We start from the raw sequence: 27184 nt of genomic DNA, 5'->3' as shown, positions 1-27184 counted from the left end.
GACAGAATGGTAAAAACAGGTCCTTGGAGTTTGGAGTGTGTGAGAGGTTGTGGGGCAGTGGGTAGAGGTGTTTGGGCTGCATCATAAAGGATGTATTTGAAAATGTTATGATTGACAATGAAAATGAAAAAAAAAGCCAAGGCTGTATGTGCACAGGGCCTGCCCACGCATAGCACTTGGTTGCCAGAGGCAGGAGAACGTAGGTTTCAGATAAAATCCAGACTCTAGTACAGAGCCCTGCATGAGGTTTGGGATTGTGCAGAGGATGTTGGAGAAAGAAGCCTTAACATGGAATAGAGGGATAGGAGGAAACACTTAACAAGTAACTATCTTCAGTTCTGTCCACTTTCTGCCTTTTATCTTAATTGAACTATACTTGATTTACAATGTTATGTTAGTTTCAGGCAAAGTAATTCAGTTCCGCATATATAGATAGCTATTTTCTTTCATATTCTTTTCCCTTATAGGTTATTATGAAATATCTAGTAGAGTTCTTGTGTTATACATTACTTTCTTGTAGGTTATCTGTTTTATATATGGTAGTGTGTATATGTTAATCCCAAACTCCTTATTTATGCTTCTCCCTCTTTCCCTTTGGTAACCATAAATTTGTTTTCTATGTCCGTGGGTCTATTTCTGTTTTGTATATAAGTTAATTTGTATCATTTTTTAGATTCACATAAAAGTGATACTATATGATATTTGTCTTTCTCTGTCTGACTTCCTTCATTTAATATGATCATCTCTAGGTCCATCCAGGTTGCTGCAAATGGTATTATTTCATTCTTTTTTATGGCAAAGTAATATTCCATTGTATAAACATACCTCATCTCCTTTATCCATTCACCTGTTGATTGACATTTATGTTGCTTCCATGTCTTGGCTATTATAAATGGTGCTGCAATGAACATTGGGGTGTGTGTATCTTTTCTAATTGTGGCTTTCTCTGGATATTTGCCCAGGAGTGGGATTGTAGGATCATTCGGTAGCTCTATTTTTTTTTTTAAAGAACCTCCATACTGTTCTCCATAGTGGCTGTACCATTTTACATTCCCACCAACAATATAGGAGGGTTCCTTTTCTCCACACCCTCTCTAGCATTTATTATTTGTAAACTTTTTAATGATGGCCATTCTGACTGGTGTAAGGTAATACCCCATTGTAGTTTTGATCTGCATTTCTCTGATAGTTAGCAATGCTGAACATCTTTTCATGTGCCTTTTGGTCATTTGCATGTCTTCTTTGGAGAAATGTCTATTTAGATCTTCTACCCATTTTTTGATTGGGTTGTTTGTTTTTTCCATTTTCTGCCTTTTTAATGAAGGCAGAGTCTTTGGTTACTTGGCCAGGCTACTGGACTTCTCTTTTAAATTTATTTTTACCTTTATTTTGAGCACTTAGTGGGCACTGTTTTCTATACTTTACATTATCATCACTCTGGAATCCTCACAACAGCTCAAAGAAATAAATGTTCTTACTTTAGTAAGAGGCTAAGGCCTGGGAAGATCCCTTGGAGAAGGAAATGGCAACCCACTCTGGTATTCTTGCCTGGAGAATCCCATGGACAGAAGAGCCTGGCAGGCCACTGTCCATGGGGTCGCAAGAGTCGGATGTGACTTAGCAACTAAATGACGATGATGAAGGCACAGAAAGGTTAAGTAACTTACCTAAAGTCACACTGTTTGGTGGCAGGACCAAATTTCAAATCGAATCCATCCATCACCAGAATCCTTGAGCCCTTTGCCATTCTGCTGGTTTTGGGCTGATGCCAGTGAAGGTAGAAAGTAGGAAGGCAGGAATCCAAAGAAGGCCAACAGGCACACAACAACAGAAGTGTTACCAGGATCAGGGTAGGGTTAGAGGAATGCTACTTTTTGTTTATGTGCTTGCAACATCAAGGGAGAGGAATAGAGGTGAGTAGATGGGGAAGGAAGAATCTTACCACATCTCTCTCTGTGTTATATGCCCTAGTTTTCCTCCTACAAATGCCCAAAATAGAAGGTAATGGTGATTTCCAAGGGCTTTAAGGAGTTGGATTTGTATGTGTCTTCTAGATGCTGAGATAGGCCTTAATACATGATGGCCAATGCCCAAGTTACCTTGACTGCCCCACGGGAGACCCTCGGGGGAGAGCTCGGGTGGCAGAGGAAGCCACCATCATAATCTTTGATGTCATTACAGTATTCTGATTTATCTTGACACACTGAGAAATCTGCTTCCTAAAAATATATTTTAAAATGTAGTTTGTAACAAAGCTGCCAGAATCTGGAAGAAAAGAGATATTGTAAAAGAAATCCCATAGGGTTTAGTAATAGACATGATGAGAGGCGAGGGAGGAAGGATAGAGTTTTCTCTTCTGGAAGAATCTACTCAAACACATTTATTGTTTACTCTGGGGAGCAGTTTACAGTGGGGTCAGGAAGGGAAAGTACTCCTTTTTTTAACTTTGCATTTCTGCATGGGTTGATTTTACTTCTAATGACAAGGATATATTATTTCTAAGCTGAAAGGGAAAAAAAGGAAAATATTTTATCTTCAGATGTGAGTGGTATGCTGATATTACCATAAAGCCGCTGTGATAAAACTTTTAGAAAGCAAAATATCAGCTATGTATCATGTTTATAACACATTTCCCTTTCAGTTCTATAAATTGCTTCAGTGTAAATTTTCCAAAGTAGTAGTTAAATGCACTTAATGAAGATATATGTGTTCTCTTAATCAGAATCAAAACATGTTTACTATACAAATATATGTCCTTATGTCAGAACACTCACTCAGAAGTACACTGAAGATTTTGGAAACATGGAGAAAGTTTAGAAATTTGAAAATTGTCTGATGCATAAGAGGGCTGAGGATGCAGGCAGCTGGGTGTGGGCAGGGTTCCTCTGAGGCACAAGTATGCAGACTCAGTTTTCTCTTTTCCTGGTGTGAAGCGCTGAAGGTGATCCTCGTCTGCTTTGAGAGGCAGCTCGGAAGCCAGTGGTACTGGCTGAGCCTCCAGGTGAAGGAGATGGCCCTGCGGAAGGTCGGAGGCCTGGCCCTGTGGGACTTCCTGGACTTCATCGTGCGGACCCGAATCCCCATCTTCGTGCTCCTGCGACCTTTCATCCAGTGCAAGGTGCGCTACGTGCTTCTCCTCTGGGGAGTAACAAGCCCCATAGACGTGCTGTTCCCCAGATTTAGGGCAAAACGACAGCAGCAGTCTTGGGGGAGATGCTATTGCTAGTCAGGAGGACCTGTTAAGATCATGCCTGATGAGAAATCAGCCCAGACAAGTATCCCTCTGGGGAATACCTTTACAGTAAGAGCTTAGTTAACATCTTAAAACGTTGCCCTCTCCCCTCTTACCCCCTCCCCAGGAAAAAAAAAAAGATTGATCCAATAGATGATCTGAAGAATTATCACTTGTCTTTGGTGGCATAATTGAAACCTGATTTTAAATAAATATGTAAAAAAATGAGATAGTTAAAGTATGGTTTTCCTCTGAGACCCTCAGTGTTCAATCTACTTTTTTTATTCTTTTCATGCCTGATTTCTGATATCTGGGGGCCATGATTCAAAGCAGTGGATTGATTAAGCACTTCCTAAGGACTGTTCTAAGAACCTCATATGCATTACTTTATTTAATCCTCACCACCAACTATGAAATCAATACAATTATTAGCCCATTTTACAGATGGGAAAACTGAGGACCAGAAAATCTATGCCTTCCTTTCAGCTTCTGGCCCAACCAGCAGAGAACCATGAAGAGCTTTCTGCCCGACAACACATTGCTGACCAGCTAGAGCGGCGTTTCATTCCACGCCCTCTGTGTAAGAGCTCCCTCATTGCTGAGTTCAACAGTGAACTGAAAATTCTAAAAGAGGCAGTTCACAGTGGATCGGGTGAGTATGCATGGGATGGTCTGACTTTGACTAGTAGAACAAAGAAAGATCCTTTTTATAGGTCACTGCTCTTTCTGGAACCAAGTGTGAGTTAGCCATTTTGGTACAACTAGCATTGTTGACCCTGTCATCCTTGTCAACAGTGCAAGTCAAGGGGGCATCATAAGAATTTAATTTTATTCCTCTTCTAATATATTTTTCAGTCTTTATTTTCGTAGTTCAGCTTTTTCTTGAAGACAGCTGGGGGGAAAAAACTTACTTTAATTCGTACTTTATTTTCCTTTTTGAAAAGGAAAGGGGACTCACATTCATTGAGCATCTGTTATATGGTAGATTATTTCATAGATGTTATCTCATTTAATCCACACAAATACCTGCAAAATTGTAACTCAAAATCTGCTTATAAAAAGAAGAAATGAAGATTCAATAGAGGATAAATAACTGACACAAAAAGACAATGACACCTGTGAGAGGACTTAAAACTGGGTCTGTATGATTGATAAAAAAGTCGTTAAGTTTTCATGACTTGGAGAGAGAGAGGATTGAATTAAAACTGATGGGCTGGGGTTACTTTCTTTACATTATTCAAAAGATTTTCTTTGGGAATGCATTGTTTACTTTTGTAATTATATTAACTTCAAGTTACTAGGGAAGGAAAAGAAATCATTTTCTGCCATTAGAGGGCAGTCATCACCTATAAGTAGAATATTCTTATACATGTGGCTTTTTGTCTTTCTAAAACCTATTGTTGGTGATGTATTAAGGACCAAATATTTGTCAAATACAATCTTGGTGAAATCTGCACAAGGCCATTCAAATGTTCTGCTTTATAATGAAATAATATGACAAAAAATCAAGGGGGTGTTTTATTGTAATCTCCAGAAAAGGGTAATAAGGACACAGTATTAATTATGTATTCTGATTTTGATTGTGCAGTTCCTTTCAGACAATATGTCTATTTCTTCTGTATGCTTGTGTCAGGTATAAGGTACATTTCTCAGTGAAATTGATCAAATTGATATCTATAGTTCAGCTCAAAATGAATCTGCATTCAGCCAGCCTTGGAAAATGAAACTGGAAAACAATGAGAGAGGCTGCAATATCAAAGCATTTTTTATTGTTAGAGATATTATGCTCCTGCAAGAAAACTGTTCAATTACATCAGTGGCCGATTCTTTATTTTAATAACGTTTTCAATTCTGTTTGCTATGTATGTATGTGAAAGTCGCTCAGTCGTGTCTGACTCTTTGTGACCCTATGGACTGTAGCCTGCCAGGATTCTCTGTCCATGGGATTTTCCAGGCAAGAATGCTGGAGTGGGTTACCATTTTCTTCTCCAGGGATCTTCCCAACCCAGGGATTGAACCCTGGGTCTCCCACATTGCAGGCAGACTCTACTGTCTGAGCCACCAGGGAAGCCCTTTGTCCTAAAGTTCATCTATCTGGGACACACTATTTAAATGACCTTCCTTTTAAAAAATACACACTGTGAGGGAAGAGTTTGAAGCTTGGTTTTCTTCCAAGCACCTGGGAATTCCCTGGTGGTCCAGTGGTTAAGACTCCTGGCTTCCGATGGGCACAGGTTCAATCCCTGGTCAGGGAACTAAAATCCCACATGCTACATACTATGCACCCCCTCCACCCCACCCAAAAAACATCCTCACTATGGATTTTCTTTGGTCTCTCAACCTCGCTAGCTTACCAAGGAAAGACGTCCATCAGCACCGTGGGCACCTCCACTTCTGCTTACCGCCTGAGCCTGGCCACCATGTCCCGCTCCAACACGGGTACTGGCACTGTCTGGGAGCAGGACAGTGAGCCATCCCAGCAGGCTTCCCAGGACACCCTGAGTCGAACTGATGAGGAGGATGAGGAAAGTAGGTCACCTGCAGCATCTGGGGTGGGGAGGTGGTGGGGCTCATGTGTGACACAGCTTGGCCATGCAAATGAGGACTTGGGTGGATTTCTGCCTTTCTGATCTTTTGCAGTTCTGATCCTCTGGTCATTTTTACAAAAAGGAGTTAAAATGGAATTGCGACTGATCCCATGATTTCTTATGCCTGCTTTTCTATAAATTCCTTGATATCCTTGGTCATTTGGTAGGATTTTAGGCAAAAAGTAAATCTTTAATGACCCCTAAATTTTCTTTGAGTTTATGCATTTAACCTTTCCACTAATCCATTTAAATTGTGGTTAAGGAACTAAGGGGAGCATTTATTCTCCTTTTTCCTGGCCAATCTTGTTTAGAAGATCAATCAGCACTTAGGTGACACAGGACTTCTCCGGTGGTCCAGTGGTTAAGACTTTGCACTTCCAATGTAGGGGGCAAGGGTTCCATCCCTGGTCAGGGAACTAAGAGCCCACGTGCCGTGTGGCACAGCCAAAATATTTCTTTAAAAAACAGCACTCACGTGACCTGACTGCAAAGAAAAGTGAGCAAGGCATATGCTCACAACTCAGAAAAAAATAGTTGGCAATATTGTCTAGAATGTAAACCCAGCGGAGTGTCTTGAGGGCATACAACCCAATTTAAGTGTCCCCAGTCACTGAGGCAGCCCAATTGTGTTTTAAAGATACTCTGATATAACCTGTAAAGTGTGCAGTCTATGTCTTAAGAAAACAAAATCTAGACTTTTACTCAGAGCCCCTCTGTACCAAACAACAACAACAAAAAAACCCACTCTGAAATAAATTAGAGTCAAGGTTAGAATTTTAATTAACTAAGATGAAAGAAAATTCTTTAATACCCTACTACGGTTGGAAGTGTAGGAGAGGGAAAGAAGTAACTACTTCGTCAAAGCACGTATCAGTAATATTTCCAGATTTAGCTTCAGGGTTAAATAGATAACAAAGTGATAATCATATTGTCCTATACATAACTTCCAGACATATTTGTTTCTAAATCATGTCTCATGGAAATAATTCTAAAATTGTAATTAGGGAAATCTTGAAAGATCTTGACCAAAAAAACAAAATGAGAGAGACAAGGATTAGCAGTTCACATATTCATTATAAGTCCTAGCAATAGTCCAGAACTTAAAGTAATATCTGTTTTTCTTTAATGGTTGAAATAGTCTCTCCTAGAAATTTTTTTAAATGATAGTAAATGATAAAAAAAAAAAAAACTCTCTTTAATAGAGCTAAATGTATTTTTCAGGTGACCTTGTGAATTAGAGGATGACCAAGCCAGTAGGAAGGAAGTAGGGAAGAAAAGTTTAGTACAGAAGACATAAACAGAGATAGCACTGACCAAGGGCCAACATTAATACACTGACATGTATGCAAGTTTTTGTTAATCTTTATGCTCTCAAAATCATAACTGTCCCAATGACCAATATGATGTGGGTGTATATTAATTTATGAAATACAGTATGCAAGCTAGAGTGTTAACACCTTTGAATTAAACAAATTTTCCATTCAGCAATCAAACCTGTATTAAGACCTAGCAGGAACGAGATGAGGAACAAGAAGTATGAGAAGGATATATTCTCTGCTGGCTAAAATCTTAGAGTTTTCTAGAGGAGATAACAGACATTTTTTGATAAAGAATGCCTAACAAAAGAGTGAATGACACAACGTTGTGAATCAACTATACTTCAATAAAATAAATAAAATTTAAAAAAAAGAATGGAAGGCAATGCATATAATCACCAAAAAAAATATCGAAGGAGTAAATGTTAAGTGATATATGAGTTTGAATAAGAGGGGGAAAAAATTACTGGAATCCCAGAAAGGTCTTAGTAGAAATAGCTCAATCTATCCTACCACATTTTTTCATGTTTTTTAAGGCATATTTGATTATACTCTACTCTCTGAATACCTAAAAAGGAAATACCATTCTATAACAAGAATCAACTTCAGGTCAGTTGTTATGTAGCAAATTAAAAATTTTCAGGACTTTATATACTCATCTCTGGGTTTGAAATAAACTTCTCTAGAAATGTGACCACTTAGGATATTTTAAATAAGTGATGTCAGATTACATGGTAGTAAAAAGTTCACCAAAATTCTAGGTTAGTCAAGATATGTTTCTTGTTCAATGACAAACAATATTAGCTCACTTAGAATGAGGTCGTCTCGTCAAAAATACTATACTAAAGTTAATTTTAATATGGATTTGAATACATGAATTTCAGTTTCTATGGAGAAAATAAGTGTCTGCTTCTAATTTTAAAGTTAGATTAAAACAAACATTTATTTCTGAACTTTATAGATTTTTAAATATTTTTCGGAAAAAAAATACCTGAAATAGTCTTTCCCTCAGCAGTCTAAAAATCATGAAATGTCCTGAGTGTAGTGTTTGAAAGTCAGACGTGCTTGATTTGTTCAATAACACAGTCCCCTACTGAACTATTTCTGGAATGTTTAAAATGTTGTAGTCCAGCTTTTCTGAAACCTTTAATTTGCCAACGCCCCTTTATTTTTACAAATAATCTACTTGTAGAAATGGACAAGAAGTTTACGTTTATTTCATGAAAGCTGTTCGAGGGTGGGAGATGTGTAGATGTGAAGAATTATCCTTCACCCTTTGTGCAGATTAAAAACTCAGCTCCAGAAGGTTTTTTTTTTTTTCAAGATAAGGATACATTCTTGATGTTTTATTGATGCTGTTTCCCTCAACCAAATGAAGTAACTAGTCACTTTAACTCAAAGTTCTCATAATGTTCATATTCTTATAAATGACAATGTTCAGTGACACTAAAGACTCAGCTATTAAAGTCTCTGATTATATAAAAGCAGTGAAAATGTTTCTTAAGCTCCCAAAGGTCTTAGTTTTGAATCTGTACAAAGGGACAAATGATAATTTAACTTTAGATATTGTCCTAAGGTTGTATTCTAGGCAAGGATGGAACCCAAGTACAAAGCTGGTCTGGGTTTTCTGGTCAGCGTCATAATTTCCTAACACTCTCCTCTCTGGCCCTTTCAGATGACTCTGTCAGCATGCCCAGTGTGGTAAGTGAACAAGAAGCTTACCTCCTGAGCACCATTGGAAGGAGGCGGTTCTCCAGCCATGTCTCCAGCATGTCTGCACCTCAGGCTGAGGTGGGCATGTTACCCAGCCAAAGGTAAATAGCCCTGCATATGTCGTATTCCACATCTGGGGGCAAAGGTATAAATTCTGAAAACTCACTCCTGTTACACTAAAAAGGGCCTAAAGAGAAGCAAACAATCCATTTTTTAAAGTATACCATTCAAACAAATTTTCAACAAGGGTTTACACAACAATTTGTAGCATTTTCTAAGTCAGGCAAGCTGAAGGGATCTCAATTTCTGATCCAAGCATTGTTTCTCCTTAACATTGTTCTATAAATAGATATATGCTCTTCTTTCATGGTCTTCTTTCAGATGACATTCTTGTATTTCATATATATTATCAGCTAAGCTAATAATGGCTACCTGGTAAGTGTATAGGACTGCCTTGATATATTTGGTAGCTTAGACTTCTGATATGTCATCAGTATTTAGTTGGAGGTAGTGATGCTTAACAAAGCAAAAAAAGACCCATGCCAGTATGTGTGACCTTGGGCAGGTCATTTAACAAGAGTCCACAGTTTTCTCCTCTGTGAAATGAGAGGTTAGCTAAAATCTGCCTTTAAGGTAGCTTCCCTACCTATAGAGTTTTATGATTCCATAATTAGACTCTTTAAAACATTTTCTTTGGTGCTCTCTAACCTCTAAGAATATAGATTTGAAACATTATACATATAGTTTACCATTTATATGGTAATACAGAAAATGATCTGACATAAGAAATAAAACATTATCTATTTCAGAGTCAGGACTTTTACTTTAGGAACTGAATTCTTTCAAAGAATCAGTCTTATGTTTTTATCTAGTTTATTGTTTATTCTTATTAACTATGGAGTTATTGTGGTATAACTTATACATGGAGAATAAGAACAATCAGGAGACATTCTTGTGCTCAGATAAATTTAGTTTACATGGAGAAATAATTACTCTGTACCTAAATCCTTTAGCCTATCATTCCTGAACTGTACAGATGAAGTAAAATTTGTGAAATAAAGCCAAATTTTGCAGAATATTTTAAAAATGGGGGAATGATAAAATATTAATAACTAAATTATATACTTGTAAAGAAAGCATTATTTATATACTATGGAGTTATAAAAATTGGTAATATAAAAGTATTATTATCATTGTAAGATACTGCTTTACCTACTGATAGTTTATCTTTGATAAGGAAGTCTTATAAATAAAATATACCAAAAAAGAGAGCCAAATTATAAAATATCCAAAAAAAAAGATATAAAGTCATACAGGCAGTTAATATGGGAACATAGTGATTTATTTTTAATTCCTAGAAATATGCAAACTTTATTGAGAATAAACAAAACTTTAGTCTATGTAAAAGTTTTTATTTAAATTAGGGAATTTTAAGTAGAGATTCTTTTTGGTTATTTACATAACATAACCAGGCCATCAAATCGCTTTGAAATATCCATTAAGGAGTTATCTCATTTCTGGGGAGAAAATTTGTTTTATTATGGATAGACCAGAAACCCAGCAAAATAATATAGCTAAACTCTTTGGGCTTGAGTCCTGCTTGGGAGGGCTAGCAAAGGTAATGATGTCTCTCTCTGTTAGGGAAAGCCTCTTTCTGGGGATGGAGGCTATTTTTGCAGTATAGGTGAACAATAAAGAGTTTAATTCCATCCATTTTAACAACTATTTATTGAGTGCCACATGGACACTTAGCTCAGAGCTAGGCACTGAAGGAAAGAGAAAGTATGTATGACATAGTTTCTGTTCACGAATCCCCATATCACCCAAATAAATTAGCGGCACCCAAATAAATCAATAAACTATTTAATCATTCTTTCACCAACCTGACAGGTTTCTTCTTTTGGCATTTACAATTCAGTCACTAGAGGATGGAGTGAGGAGGTGAATGCAAGTTCCATGTGAATATACCAGGGTTGTCTTCCTTCTTTTCATTCAACTTCCTTTTTCACTGCAAAATTAGCAGGTGCAATCAGGTTCTTTATTTGCTTTTCTTAATGGCATCAGCTCCAAGAGTTGGGTTGTGACAGTTCATGGTAAGTGGTTTCTGTGTGATCAGGTCACAACTCACAAGAAAGAAGCAGGATCCTGGTCAATGAAACATTATATGAACAAGACAGGTGAAAAGTCATAGCCACCCAGCCAAATGGTTATCAAAGGAATGATAGTTTCATCTTCTACAGACTCATTCCACAATGTGTTCCAGAGCTCCTGTGTCCATTTGGAGCTTATCACAAGTCCCAACTCCTGACCAGTAAATAGATCACTCCTCTGAGAGTCATATCCACCCAAAGGCCTCCCCCCTCCACATTGCCTTGAGTCCTATGTCTTGACCAACTCAGCACAAGGTGAAATGGTTGACTGTCTCCTTTTCCTTCCTTGTTCTGTTAAATTTATTTATTTATTTTTGGTTCTTAGAAGCAGAAAAGTGCATGCCTTTTTTTTCCTTTTTCTTTTATTTCTTTGCATTTTCTTTCCCTAAATGCTTCATCTCCCTACCCCTCCTGCAGTGAACCTAATGTCCTCGATGACTCCCAGGGCCTGGCCGCCGAGGGCAGCCTCTCTAGGTACAGTGTCAATGCTACCTGTGTATTGGTGTCTGTGCTGGGAAACAAGCTGTTCCCTGTCTCCTCCGTCTCTCTGTCTCTCTGTCTCCTCCCGCCCCGTCTTGATATCGATTTCCATTCCTTGCCCTTTGTTGCTCATAAACACACGAGCCTGGAAGTCAAAGGTGTAGCCTCTTTCACTTTTCAGCTTCAGAGCTCCATCACAAATGGATTAAAAAGTCTACTTTAAAAAAAAAAAATCCCTGGAGTTCTTCTAGGGGTTTATCCCATGGACCATCTCAAGAGTTTGATATACAAAATGTTAAATTTATCCCAGCTAAACATTCCCTCCCATGCTGATAGTCTTTAAGAAATTTTTTTTTGTCAAAAGCCTTTTAATACAACTCCCTATCATTAGGAAGCCCCAATCTAGACAAGTCTTCCAGCCAATACCATGGGTGATAAGAAAACAGTGATACTATAATAAGAATACCAATGTCAACATGATTTATATAATTCCCTCTCTTTGGTGCATGCAATGTGACAGGCTGTTATGATAGCTTATTCAAACCATGTTTATATAAAGAATGTCTGTCCCAGTGCTAAGATGACCCCCAAATTTGCCACGAAATATCAGATACAAACATTTCTTGGTAAGAGACTTCTCATGATGCAAACAATATAATGGTTTGGCTATTGGTTTAAAGCTTCAGAAAGGGGGCCTGCACCTTTAACACTCAGATAAACCATGTCAAACATTCCTAATCTTGTGCTGTTGATTCACACCTCTCAACTAATCCTCATTAGGGGTAATGCTTCTTGTTCATGCTAAGAGTACCTTTGTTTCATCTCAAGAGAAAATATTCCCTTTCAGGTTTGCATTATATAGTGAGTGCTCCCATGTTTATTGCTGTATCACAAAGATGAGGAAATGTTGAGAGGCCGTTCCTGTGAAAGGCTGTCCTTTTTTTATTTTTTGCATCTTGTTCAGATTTCACATTTTCTTTTGCAACTGAAAATGGGAAATTTACTGCATCATCAGATGTATCTTTTTGTTTTTTTTAACTGGCCTCATAATTCATGACATTCATTTGTGTTTGCAAGCCCCTGCCTGGATAGATCAGTCTCTTATTTGTGGTAAATGTGGAAGTGTTGCAGAGTGCAGGCTTAATTCCATTATTGAGAACTGCAAGGACAGGGAAGAACAGAGTAGTCCTCAAGGTGGTTTCCTTCATTGTTCACAGTATTGGAAGAGCTCTGAACCCAGCCTAGCACCATGACCACTGGTTTCAAAGCATTTATTTGTTTAATGCTTAATATTACATACAAGACAGAAGAATCTAGTTAGGAAGGTGATTTCAATGTCCTACTGACAGTAGAAAGTATTAAATCAGACTTTGTCCCAGGTCTTTTCTAACTAGGCCAAATTCTATTCTTACTGAATAAAATACTAGTCTGGAGTTGGTGAGAGAAGATGAGAGTTTGAGTTAATTTTTATAAATTCTCCCTAAGACTTGGCCCTCTTTGTCAGGCTTAGGGTTCAAACGGACTAATCTAGAGTTGTCTAAACCAATCCAATCTGCCTTTGGTCCAGTGTAGATTGGAATAAACCCCAAGTTCTTGCTATGTGAGGGTGGTTCAGAGCCAACGCTATAGGTTTTATCTATAGATGAATTAGTCAATCACGTGAGTTCCTTGATGACTGTTTTGGATCAACTTTTGTTGATCTGTTGTTCCCATAACTGGTGTGTTTGCGTTCTGGATGCCAGTCACCCTGATCGATTAGTGATCATAAAGAAACCAGAAAATGAAGCGCTCACTTTGGATTCTAAAAAGTTCCACGCGTGCAGAGGCATCCGACAGCCGTAGCACGTCCGCCTTTGCCATGCACTGCAAATCATCTCTCTCAAACGCCACCAGGTCACCAAGTTCTCTTTGGAGGAGAGGAACTTTTGGCATTACTAAGAGGTGGGTTTATAAAATAGGATATATATTTTTAATATTTGGTTTCCAGGCTTTCTTATGTTTGGCATGAAACTTCTTTATGGTGCAGATTCTTAAGGTTCTAAAGAAGCAGTAAGATATTAACTATATAAATTACATTTAGCACACACCCGAGCCCTCAACGAAGGAAAACCTGACTCTAAAGCTTAAAGAATATCAGGAAACATGCCTAACAGAAAGTATTAGACCCTGCTGCTCACCCCAACCCCACATTTTGATAAACTTTCTGGGGATTTGCTTTTGAAAGAACACTTGTTTTAGGCAGCGTGGGCAAGTTAGTCCGAAGCCTAAATGAGGAAGTCTCCAGGATAATAGTATAACCTGATAAATAGGTGGAAACCAATAAAAATTTTGCAGACCTTTAGAAAATTTCTTCCAGGATTTTTTTAATGTGTGGTAACTGGTTTCTTATAAAGATTCATAGGAAAAAGTATAAGTCTGTAAGAATCACTATGCTATGGTGAATTTTTTTTTCTTTTGGAACTAATAAATTGCAATAGTATGTATATCATGGAAGAATTCTCTTCTTTAAGAGTTTTACTCTTAGAAATACAGAAACTTCATTGTAGATCTTCTCTCCCTGTGCCCACCCCCAAATACACACACCATGGGCCATATTTCTCTCTCCAGAAGAATATAAACATGCAAAATGTTATTCAAGCACTTAAGCCTGGAAGTTTATACCTGAGAATTAAATTTTGTTTGGACATGTTAGAACATTTTGAAAGGCAGGAATTGACAATCAACTCTAGCTTAAAAAAAAAATAGAGAGAAGAGATTACAACGCTATTTGATTCCATAAGGGTAATTTTAATCACAGTGGAAAATAAGAATGTGACACAAGTTTGAACAAGATAGATAGTCTGCGTGAAACAAAATAAAAATAATCTATCCATCTCATGATCATCCACATTTCCAAACAATGAAAATTTGGCAAGTACACCCAAATAGAAAAGATTAAAGCAACCTTGTTATGGAGTTGAGAATTAATAACTAAAAAAATATCTGTTTATCTGTTGTGATACACAGAGAAGTGTACTCTCCCGGTGTTAAATCAGTTCTTACAGGAGAACTAAGATCCAGATCCTTCCCTTTTTTGTCTGAATTCCAGTCTCTAATCTCTAAATGCTGTGGCATTTAAAATATATTTTCTTAGATGTTATGGAGGCTAAGTAAACTTTAAATGCTAATCTTTTACTGGGAAAGGGAAGAGTAGGATTTTGTCTACTGTTTATATCCCTGTTTCCTATAAATGCTTTATGGCTCCTTCAGTACTGGCTTCATGCATTCCTCAGCACAAGGCGGTCACCGGGTGAAAATGGCTATGCTGTGTGCCTTCTGTTCCCCCTCCAGATTTCTCTAACCATAATAAAATTAAAACTAAAAGTATAGATAAAAGCAAAGGAAATACAAATTCATTTCCTATAGTTTCACCCAGTACTTTTACTTAAAACTTTTATTTTGAAATCTATGTTGAAATACACTTTTTTTGTACTTTGAGATGAGTGACAGAAATTTTTATTGTATTACTGAATGGCCTTTTGTTCCCCTATCCTTTAAGAAATACCATTAAATATGTATTTACTGAACGACTGAGCGACTTCACTTTGACTTTTCACTTTCATGCACTGGAGAAGGAAATGGCAACCCACTCCAGTGTTCTTGCTTAGAGAATTCCAGGGATAGGGGAGCCTGGTGGGCTGCCGTCTATGGGGTTGCACAGAGTCGGACATGACTGAAGCGACTTAGCATGTATTTCATTAGGATATGCATACATATTAATTGTATATGGTGCTTCCCCGGTGGCTCAAGTGTAAAGAATCCACCTGCAATGCAAAAGAGTCAGACATGACTTAGCAACTAAACAACATATTTATACACTCCAAGTCTTCATGCTGAAATGAGAGAAAAGAAATCATTTGTGCCAGGATTGTCTTCTAACATTGTCTAAATTTTTCTAGCTTATAAATTACTTTCTTGCATTTTGAGTAAGGTCTTTGGTTTTTGTAGACAGTTGACTTATACCAGTTCTGCCAAGACCCATATTTACTTCTCTAAAATCCAGATTGTTTGCCAGAGTAATTAATATTGCTTAGTGACTCAGAAACACCAAGGATGATTTCACTTCAATTTAGAAAGTTTTGTTTGCTTTTATACTTATGGTTTTACCTTTTTATTTGACCAAACAGTGGAAATCAGCCATTTCTCATTCCGAAGATTAAAATTTTTAGGGAATTGGTTTTCTCTAGAGAGGTGCTTAGGGCAAACACCATGGTCTTGTGGTTGGTGTTATATTGCACCCCGATAGTCACGTATCACAAATCCTGCACATGACAGAAATATTACATGACATGGGGAGAACTAAATTGAAACCACCTTTTATATGCAATTCCAATTTGATATAGACCCAAAATTACTTCCGTGTGCATTACTTCTATTATTAATTTCTCTGGTTGTTTATTACTAATGTATCCTCTGCACACAGTTAAGCCAGACTTTGATGTTCCAAATATAAACATGTTAGCATCATATTTTTAGGGAGAATATATTAGCTGAGCTGTATTTCCAAGGGAATGTTCTATAATTTAATCATTGATATGTGCATTCCATGAAACACTAACTGTATCATTTATATAAAGCAACTAAATACTAAATCTATAAACCTGATCCATTTCTTAGAATGAACCTCTCTATCCATAGAGAAAACTTTGATGCTTTTGATTCTTCCTTGGAATAATCATCGTGAAAGTACCATTATGTTTTGGCATTTAACACTCCCTGAGTGACATGTATTTCTTTTCTTGCACCATTTTTTTCTCACAATCTCAGATTACTGAATAAAAGTGAAAGCGGACTGCCTCTATTTCATTTTCTCTACCCAATTATTTTTAAGACTTTTTATTACCTACTTCCTTCTGGTGTTCTAGAAGCAATAAACTCATTATAGATGTAAAACAATGAAGCATACTATGTTACATCACTTTTCATGTTCAAACCATTTCACATTGACTAACTTCTTTTCTCTACCTTAATGGGAGGTAGATGGTAAGTATTAACCTCCCTTTACGGCCAAGGGAACTGAGGTAACATTTAGATGTCAATGAAGAATCCATTCCAGTGAAAGCTTTGCTTGGTATTTGGGAAAAACTTGTTTCTACTTTTGTGCATATGGTAATCGAATACTTAATCTTTCCAGTTTAAGACACATATTAAAATGTATAATTAATAAGGAGATGTCATTTCAAACTTGCCAGCAACTTAGTCTGTATTGCTTATCAGAATTTATTGCATTGTTCCTTTGAGGTAATTTTCCATCTACATAGAAAGGTCATTTATGGTACAAGGTTATATATGTATAAAAACAATGTACATTGATCTTTTTGAACTTGATATTCAGGAGAATAAGAAAGTCTAAAAAAACACCTGTTTTTAAAACTCTATGGAATTTCGTGTATCCCAAATGGCCTAATTATTTCAGAAAAACTATGATAAACTCCATTTGGGAATCATTGAATTTTTTTCTAGTGGAAATATGAGTAAGACTTTTAAAAATGACACGTGACTGTGTCAACCATGTAATGATTAACTCTAGGGGAAACGTCTGATTGTCCATCTTGCCACCGACTTCTCTCCCTACAACTGCAGGGGGATTTTGTTTAGGGAGCTCATTTTTTTTTTAAATGGCAATGAATGCATACAGTCTTTTCCTTTTCATGGACAGTTGCTGACGCTGCATTCCTCTGTGGAATATTTTACTGTAAAAATTATTTGTAGATGACTCTCCTTTCGCAAAGGCAAAGCCGAAATTAATCACATTGGCATCATCCACAGGATTACAATGTTCTCTGGGGCACAGTATATTTCTTTTTTTCACCTCCACTCCCATTATAAACCCCTATTACACATATGCATGCAGAATGAAAAAGGATCATGGGTCCATGACAGTGTTTTCAGCTTCACCCAATACTAAAATAGGGACCACTGCTGGTAGCCATTTTTGCATATAAAAGACACACATACACAGTAAATTTGGGAGGAGCAGGTTGTTACTTTTACAAATTGTGTGCTATATTTGGGTGCAACTATTTGATAGTAATTAAGCTACTAAGTTGTAATGACAGCTTAATTTCTTTGCCAGCCTTATCAATCTAAAATCATTTTAAAAGACATTTTCATTGTCTACCTATGTGACTATTTACTCAGTCACAGACTTCAGGCTGCAAACATGCGTTGAATGTGACCCTTCACCCAAATGGATTCTGTGTCTGATGTGTTTGATATTTGTCCATCTTATTTTCATGTAAGTTGAAATATTTTAAAAGGTGTTCCCATCCATGTGATAGAGTTGTTCGTGTTTGTTCGTCACCACCTTTCTCCTTACCCTTGAAAAAAAAAATTGAGATTAGCATATGACGTGTTAAACCTTTTGGTGGCTTCCAAACCAGGGGTGTGATTGAATCAATGTTTTGCTGAATGACAGACTGGCATCAGTGATTGAAAACAGAATCTCAATTTTGGCAGCTTGGGGCTACAAGGCCTCGTGTCCTACTTCCTAAACCTCTGAAAATTCCCATCCCAGGGGTCCTTTCCTAACCCTCCTTCAAAGATAATGGTATCTTTGAAGTGACTGTTTCCTGTAAGTGATTTTGACTAACACCCACCAGAAGATTGTCTCATTTGCCTGCTCCGGGCATGCTAACACTGGTGATGCTCTTGACAGGGTGGCAAGTGTGCAGAGTGAACCTGGCCAACAGAACCTTCTCATTCAGCAGCCACTGGGGAGGAAGAGGGGCCTGAGGCAGGTAAGCAACCCTGAAAGGGCAGGGGAGACATGCTATGAAAGGGCGGTTCTATTCAATTTTTAGTGTATATTAAGACTCTATTTTATGTGTATTAAGACTCTGTTTTACCTGAAATATTTATTCCCTACCTGAAATAAGCAGTACAGAGCAACTTTAAAACATGGTAAGTGCTTGGGCAAAGTGGAGAGTTTGGGGCTTCTATTTTTAGCTCTAAATCTTATTAGCAAACCTGGTTACTTGGTGAAATAAGTGGGCTTATGTTTTTATTTGCTCCCTATTCAGAAACCATTGCCAGTGAAACTACTGACCACGGAAGATTTGTTATAAAGTTCACTGAAGGCCTCTTTCTGTAGAGAGGCAGAGACAGTCATCCTTTCTTCCTCATTTCAAGATTAATGATTCTATTTAAAACTGAAATTGAAGTAAAGATTATTCTTAAAAATTTCCTTTGGTAGGGTGGGTTTCCTTTATGTTACCATCTAAATAAAAATCTAAATGAGGCTTTGTGCTGTGGCTTTGATGGGAACATCCCAGCACTGATCTGGAGGCTGGACATTTTCCCAGAATCTGGGGTGTTTTTCATCAGTCTTTACTTCAAAGTTAGAATATATTCAGCTACAGCTTTTGGATGAGCAAAGGCTGACTGGTAAGCAATCATTGCTAGCTTTGTATCCTGAAATTCTTACTATAACTATTTTAATTTATATTAATGTTCTTAAGCTATATAAAGGGGTAATAATCGTTAAGATAGAATATAGGATTGGTTAAAGGGGATGCCAGAATTATATAAGTACTTGTGTTTAAATATGCAGGAAGCAGTTTATTTTATGGGCTAAGAATATAAGGAACAATCATAAGACTCCAAAGAGATCCTCAAAGAAGAGAACAAACCATAGAATCCTCTGAATTTAGTCTTCCCTCCCAGCAGTTAGATCCTTCCTGCTAGCTTTTTCTTCTGCCTATTCCCTTTAGCTAAGGCGTCCTCTACTGTCACGTCAGAAGACTCAGACTGAACCCAGAAACCGCCACGGGGCTCGGCTGTCAACCACCCGCAGGAGCATTCAACCTAAGACAAAGCCATCCGGTGAGGCCTCCTGTGTCCCTCTGGGTAGACATTGACACAAGGCCTACTGCCCTGCCACACAGCGGGGAAGGCCTTCAGAGACTGAGAGTCATGCAGATAAACACATCTTTGGAAGCCACTAGGAAAAGGGAAGAAGTTTCCCAGGAAACTTGAGTGCCTTTTTTTCCCCTCACCTTCCTCAATCCCATCTCTCTCCTCATGCACCTAGGTAAATGAATAATTCCCTTGTTTTGGGAATTGTCTTTACAAAAGTCTTTATACTCTTTGCTGTGAAAAAACTAAGAAATATTTAATAATAAAATTACTATTGAGGGCTTCCCTGAAGTTCCATGGTTAAGAATCTGTCTGCCAAATGCAGGGGACACAGGTTTAATCCCTGGTCCGGGAAGTCCAAGTTGAACCACAAATGCTATGAAATTTGATGATAGAAGATTGTGTTTTATTTACCCAAGCCAGGAACTGGGTTTGTTATATGTCTCACCAAAGACAAGGGCATGATGAGTAATAGGAACTTTTAATTCCTGTTGGCAGTTGTTATGAGCGATGACCAAGTTCACTTAATGCTTTGTACTGATCTTGTTTTTATGGAAAAACAATTTATGCAGAAAGGTTCTTTTATGTAAAAATGATTTTTCCACCCATGTGCTACTGTTTGTAAGAAGTGAAGTGAAGTGTTAGTTGCTTAGTCATGCCCAACTCTTTGGGACCCCATGGACTGCAGCCCACCAGGCTCCTCCATCCATGGGATTTTCCAGGCAAGAATACGGGAGTGGGTAGCCATTTCCTTCTCCAGGGGATCTTCCCGACCCAGGGATTAAACCTGGGTCTCCTGCACTGCAGGCAGATTCTTTACCAGCTGAGCTATGAGGAGAGCCCCTAAGAAGGTAAAATCAAAACATGTATCTAATGGCCTAATGTGCTCTCATTTGTTGGTAAACGAGCAATGTCTTTACTAAGAAAGGCAGGAGACACTGGTTAAGGCTAATTATTAAGCACTGCCAACCTACTATCCTCCTATTCTGATTTACTGCTCTACTTCCAACCTACAGCGGACCAAAAACGATCTGTGACCTTCATCGAGGCTCAGCCAGAGCCAGCAGGTGCCCCAACAGACACACTTCTTGCTACAGGCCAGCCACAGGGCTGCAGCCCAGCCCCATCCAGAAAACCGGAAGGAATGGACAAACCAGTGCTCACGTCTTCCCCCGCCATCGTTGTTGCTGATCTTCACAGCCTGTCTCCCAAGCAGGTGAGGGCCCTGGAGAAACAAGCAAGTCTTGCTCTTTGCATGTGTCTGTCTAGGAATGGGGATATGTAAATGTCATCCATATCATTTGAGTCTGAGTCAGTAATGTTTTGTCAGACACTGGTCCTATCCTTATGAAAAAAAAAAATCAAGTATATGGCCAAGAATATATCTACTTGAGAAGGAATAAGAGAAGTCTTTATACTCTTTGTTATGAAAAAACTAAGAAATATTTCATAATTAAATGACCACTGAGGGTTTCCCTGGAGGTCCATTGGTTAAGAATCTGCCTGCCAATGCAGGGGACACAGGTTTGATCCTTGGTCCGGGAAGATACCACATGCCACAGAGCATCTAAGCCTGTGTGCCACAACTACCGAGCCCATGCTGCACAGAGGAGAAGCCACCACAGTGAGAAGCCAGTGTACCTCAATGAAAGAGTAGGCCCCACTTGCCACAATTAAGGAAAATCCATGTGCAGTAACACCTAGCACAGTCAAAAATGAATAAGTAAATATATAAATAAAATTAAAAAAATAAAATTACCATTGAAAACCAGTATACTATACATGGCTGACAGTTCAATGAAAAAAAATAAAGTTACCAATTTAGATGAAACCTTTAAATACATACTTAGTCACGCAGTCATGTCGGACTCCTTGTGACCCCCCTGGACTGGCTCCCAGGTTCCTCTGTCCATGGGCTATCTCAGGCAAGAATTCTGGAATGGGTATCCATTGCCTTCTCCAGGGGATCTTCCCAACCCAGGGATCAAACTCATGTCTCTTGCGTCTCCTATAATGAAGGTGGAGTCTTTACCATCTGAGCCACCAGGGAAGCCCTTTAAACATAGAATCTTCTGAGAGGAACTTTTGTTTTGATCTTTTTTTGTTGCTGTTTAGATATTTTTTTTGTTGTTTTGATCCCACATTCTTCTCATGTGGTATTTAAAGAAAGCTAAGGGGCAATATATTATATACATTTTTAAAGTCTTTAATGGTTAAAATCATTGTAATACCTTTATCTCATTTTACCCTCACAGTCTACAAGGTGAACAGGGCAAAAAATGAGGCTCATGCAGCAGGTTAGAAAACTGAGGCTTAGAAAGTTGAAAGGGCCTATATAAACTCTCACGTATGCTGCTGCTGCTGCTAAGTCGATTCAGTCGTGTCCGACTCTGTGCGACCCCATAGATAGCAGCCCACCAGGCTCCTCTGTCCATGGGATTCTCCAGGCAAGAACACTGGAGTGGGTTGCCATTTCCTCCTCCAATTCATGAAAGTGAAAAGTCAAAGTGAAGTTGCTCAGTCGTGTCCGACTCCTAGTGACCCCATGGACTGCAGCCCACCAGGCTCCTCTGTCCATGGGATTCTCCAGGCAAGAGTACTGGAGTGGGGTGCCATAAGGTTAAAACTAGGTCCAGCCTTGTGATTCCTTTCCAGTCACAGCTGGACAACAGTAATTTTTGATCCTCTTTCCTGGTATCCATCCTACCTTTCAATGTTACGATCCTTTTGGTCATAGGGTGAGAACTTCCTAGCTGAAGAAGGAGAAAGGAAAGAGGACACAGAAGTACAAGGTGCTACAGCACACAGCCCCCTCTCTACGCAACTCTCAGACCCTGATGACTTCACAGGCCTTGAGACATCCATCCTCCTACAGCACGGAGACACAGTTCTTCATATCAGTGAGGAAAATGGCATGGAGAACCCCCTGCTGGCGAGCCAGTTCCCTTTTACTCCCACTGAGCGGGGGGAGACGGATGTCGACCTAGATGAGTCTCACGTTTAGTTCTGTACCTTTTAAGTGTTGTAGGTGTAGACAAGACGTGGAAGGGATCAGTTTGCTGAAAGTTGAAAACGTTCACTTGGAATATATTAAAACACAGCACTTTACACTCAATGGGTAGCACAAATCCCAGTAGATTTTTCTGCCAATGTGCATATTGTTTCATGAACATGGTTAAAAAATCAATGGCTAAGATGGTTTGGTTGTGTAAAGACCATGAAATCCAGGAAGGAATAAAGGGACAGAGCCATTTCACTGCACATTGTTTATGATTCAAGAAGCCTTGAGCAATTAAAAATGTATAATATTACAGAGCTGCTTACCTAGGAATATTAAGAAGTAATGTATTCTAAAAAACTAATGCAATTTTTTGAGGTTACATAATACATCTCATGCAAATGTTTATTTTTCTAATTTTAAAAACATTAAATCAGGTGGCTATACAAGTAGCAATTTACATAAAAAATAATCAAAAGGAAAATATTAGTTTGGGAAAACTAAATATTAATAGCAAATAAATCTGCAGCCATTTTTTTTGGATCAAAAATATAACCATTTAGAAGAAAAAATACTATTTTTAGAACTATGAACTTTTCAATTTATTTTTTAACTGTCATTTTCATTACATATTGTAAATCAAAATGCTAATGCCATAAGATCATTCCATTTCATAATCAACACAGAGAATATTCTAGAAATTATCAGACATAATTCTGAATTAAGAAGACATAAATAGCCTATGATAAAAATTAAATATAAATATAATAGCTAGAAAGAGATGGTATTCCTACTTCTAGCCCTGATGACATCAATGCCAACACTGGAAAATATCGGGAAATGTAATTATTTTCCCTTATAGTGTCCTGTGCCTGCCCTTAAGGGCATATTTTCAGATATTAAGATTAGTGTTATTAGAATTGGTTCAATAAAATAACTTTTCTCAATGTTAACAGATTTATATGATCCTTTAGATGTTAAGCTTATGAAGAAAAAATATAAAGTGTGCAATTTCTTTATAGACACAGTCAGCTTGTGTATTTTACTTTAACTTGACATTCAGTTACTTCAAGAAAAGTATAAAACTTAGGAGGCTCATGAGGCCATATCTAGTGTGTTATTAATCCTATAGTAGGGCTTGGCATCTTACAGTTCAAGATTAAATTTCAAAACTTTAACAATTTATATTAGAAAATTGTTACATAACTTCTAAGCATATAAAAATTCATATACATACCTAAATTGGTATGGTGGTGGGGTTTGTGTGTGTGTTTTCTAGCACTCAAGCTACAGTTTAGACTATAATTACATTGCAATGAATTTAGAACCCATTCTGTACACTTAAACTTTGACTATGTTGGTTATGAAATGTATATGTATATATAAAGGAGACCTATTAAACCCACCCAAATCACAAAGGAAAATTATTTTCCTGTTAGCATTGCTTATTAAACAGGCATTGTTTGTTATTGTGATTTATATTTTCCAATATAATTTGGGATTTTGGTCTCATTCACAGTAGAATGAAAGATATCTGTGAGTTAAAGGACAAAACTAAACATTGCAAATCTAAACATTCAGAAAACAGAGGTGGTAAATGACCTCTTCTACATTTTACAATATTTTCAGGACATTTATGCTTAATGCTGAGTTCTCAAATGCAGAAATACACATAAAGAAGTGGTTTTATAATTCTTGCTAAGGTGATATATTTCATCTGCTTAAAATTATGCTGCTCCCTTAGTGTTAGAGGCCTTATGTTTGGTAATTACAAATGTCTGGGCTATATGAGTCTCCTGTATGTGCGTGTTTTGTTCCAGTTCCTTGATGCTTGACTCAAATTCTCTGTGTATAATTGTATCAAATATTTAAAAAGTAAAAGGGTCGAAGAAAATTGTTAAACATCTGACCAGAATCCTATATACCTTTATATATATATTTGAAAAGTAATAGACTGTGTTGAACATGACTATGCTGACCTGTCTGCCTTTTAGCCTGATTCCTTCACTTTAGTGTTATGGAAGTCTGTTGGAAACTTTTCCAATAAGCTAAGTAATGTTGTACCTTGCAAAAAAGCCTCCACTCTGACAAACAGGGCCTTATAGAATAGGAATGTTTTCATATTGGGACTATGGAGATTTTACAGATGTATACATCTGTTCCATTTAAGGTGCCCTTAAATGTGTTGAATGTAATGTGTTAAATGTCTGTGTGTAATTGCTAAAATACATGTATGTGCATAAGATTGTCACAAGATGTATTCTCAGGAATACTGTTCCCTGGATTTTGAAGGAATAATTATTTTAAAAAAAAGTTGGAGAAGATTAGAAAAAGATCAAGATAAGTAACAATTTTTTATAATTCAAAATGTTATTGAGTATATGACTAAAAGTTAATTATTACATATGATAAATATAGTATTGGTAATACTAGATCATTTCTTAAGCTATGATACTTAACAATATTTATCTTGTTCAGAGGAAAATAAAAACAGACACCTACTTCCCATGTACAAAAAAATTGGACTCAACCAAGGGACTGCTCTTCTGAAATTAACTTTTGAGAGACCTTGGAATGAGCATGTGTCCTCCACAATAGTGGGTGTAGATTTACTCAGATTCAATTAAAGCAGTTCAAATTCTGGATACACCATTTTATACAACAAAATATTTAACTTCTGTTTTTCAGTATTTGCTGCTTTCTGTAATTCTTTTAGGTAAGTTTTATTTCTTTTTTCCAAAAATGAAACTGAGTTATTGAGTGCATTGGGACAAGGCACTTAGAGCTATAGTGTCAAAAGGCATAAATGGGGATAACAATACTGGGAGAAAAATCCGTAGAATTTGGGGGTCTGGTTTGGGCTTGTTGAGTAGGCTGGAAGTAATGTGTTTACTAGTTCAAGCCTCCAAGAGTACTCTGGGCAGAATACCAAGAGTACTTTCTTTAGTATTTGTCCCTTTAATCAATTTAAAACATTCTCTACTCTGCTGTCCAGCTCTGAGAGTATCTGAACAGGAATAGAGTATATGTTGGGACCAACAGGGGAAAAAAGGTCATAAATAGAATGACAGTCCAATATAAAACTAAATACCCTTTGTCAAGTTATACAGAGACTTTAATAGTCTCCGTAATTAGCTGCTATCACACCGAGTTTTGCTGTTGCCCTGTCACCTCACACTTCCAAGTCCATGGCCTTGTCTTGGCAGTGACTAGAAAGTCTCACTTCCTCATTTACTTCAGTGGGTCCTAACTGCACCTTTTCAGAAACAAAGTTTGCTTTGACACTCAGGAGAATAAAAATAAGTTAGAGCAGAATGTATTTGGAAAAACTTAAGACAAATTTACTTATGTTGTTTTAGGATCATTTAGGATTACAGATCAATGTACCTCCATATTTTTCAAAAGTCACTGTGACTGCAGGATGAAAATCCTTTATTAGCCATTTTACAGGTAAAAGCAAAAGATTGACTACACAGCCGATTTCCCTCAGATTACTATAAAGTTTGTTATGAATACTGAATGACCAAAGAGCATGGAAAAAATGCATATGAATAAATATTGAAATGTTTATGAAAGATATTTATGAAAGATAAGACTTCTGTGTTTGAATATGCACATATAATAAAATAAATCTAAAAATATTTAAGGTGCCTGATTGAGTTTCATTTCTCATTTTTCAACACAGGAAATAGGTTAACTCATTCAGAAAAGTGTTCATTTTAGACCCTGAGGTGTGCTTTGTTTTGGATCCCTGGAGCTCATCTTGACACTCCTCCTCAACCCTCATAGTCTGGCCTGAAGTCACCTTTCAGTTCAATACCTCTAATTCCTCCCTCTTCCAAATGAGCTCCATTCTACTCATGCTTTCCATCCCTAACTTTCAAAATTAAGGAGAATGGGCACACTGGGAGACAAATACCCCAGTATGACTTCTCTGCTTAAGTATGATCATTTGGAAGGACTGGTAGATTTCCCAAGAGGAATGTTAAGGGCCAGGTTATTCTCTGAATGTGGCCAGAACCCCATGGGATCCAACTTTACCATCACAGTTCTGTCTTTTATACAAAGTGCCTTATCCTTAAACTCAAAGTAATGCTCTTACTAAACTTTTTTTTTTCCCATGTGAATTTGTTACTGGAAAAATTGTGTTCCTCTCTTTGTGGGAGTCAAGCCAAAAGACACAACCAAGTCAAAGATTCGAGAAGGAAGGATGTATTACTTTCAGCAATAAAGAACAGTGAGAATCTTTCCCAAAGCAGCGTCTCCCCAACTGGGAAAGTGGGTAATGTGTTTTTTCTCTTTTGGTTTGGGTGTGTGTGTGTGTGTGCGTAAGTTTTCAGCTAAGGGTACCTGTGTATTCAGGAAGGGGCTTGGTGGGTAGACAGTCCCTGATTTAGTGATTAAAGACATCAGGGTCAGAAAAGGTAAACAGCATCATTTCTTAGGTTCCAACTGATCTGGTGGTTGAGGCTTCAGGCTAATCATTTTCATGGAAAAGAACTGGCTGAATTCACAACTGATACTGTATCTTTGGGGCTTCCCAGGTGCCTCAGTGGTAAAGAATCTGCCTGCCAAGCAGGAGACCTGGGTTCGATTCCTGGGTTGTGAAGATCCCCTGGAGAAGAGACCGGATACGCACTCCAGTATTCTGGCCTGCAGAATTCCATGGACAGTCCATGGGGTCGCAAAGAGTCGGAAGCGACTGAGTGACTTTCACTTTCACTGTATCTTTAGGAATGTTACTTCTATCTATGCCTGATAACAGTGTTTGTTTCCGCATTCTTTGGTCTCCTTAAGATCATTAATTACTA

At 37.7% G+C, this 27184-nt stretch overlaps 1 protein-coding gene across 1 annotated transcript in view; it reads left to right on the top strand.

Moving 5' to 3' along the window:
- UNC80 (unc-80 homolog, NALCN channel complex subunit) overlaps window positions 1–25977 on the top strand; it is a 232114-nt gene extending 206137 nt beyond the window's left edge. Inside the window, 9 exon segments of the mRNA XM_070387345.1 lie at window positions 2934–3118; window positions 3719–3884; window positions 5582–5761; window positions 8812–8950; window positions 11417–11473; window positions 18177–18258; window positions 19231–19342; window positions 20392–20591; window positions 22113–25977. Coding sequence (XP_070243446.1) covers window positions 2934–3118; window positions 3719–3884; window positions 5582–5761; window positions 8812–8950; window positions 11417–11473; window positions 18177–18258; window positions 19231–19342; window positions 20392–20591; window positions 22113–22379 — 1388 coding nt within the window. The 3' untranslated portion in view covers window positions 22380–25977.
- The last annotated feature ends 1207 nt before the right edge of the window (window positions 25978–27184 follow it).

The sequence above is a fragment of the Bos mutus genome, chromosome 2, assembly GCF_027580195.1.
Source record: "Bos mutus isolate GX-2022 chromosome 2, NWIPB_WYAK_1.1, whole genome shotgun sequence".
Lineage (NCBI taxonomy): Eukaryota > Metazoa > Chordata > Mammalia > Artiodactyla > Bovidae > Bos > Bos mutus.
This window is presented reverse-complemented; position numbering and strand designations above follow the sequence as displayed.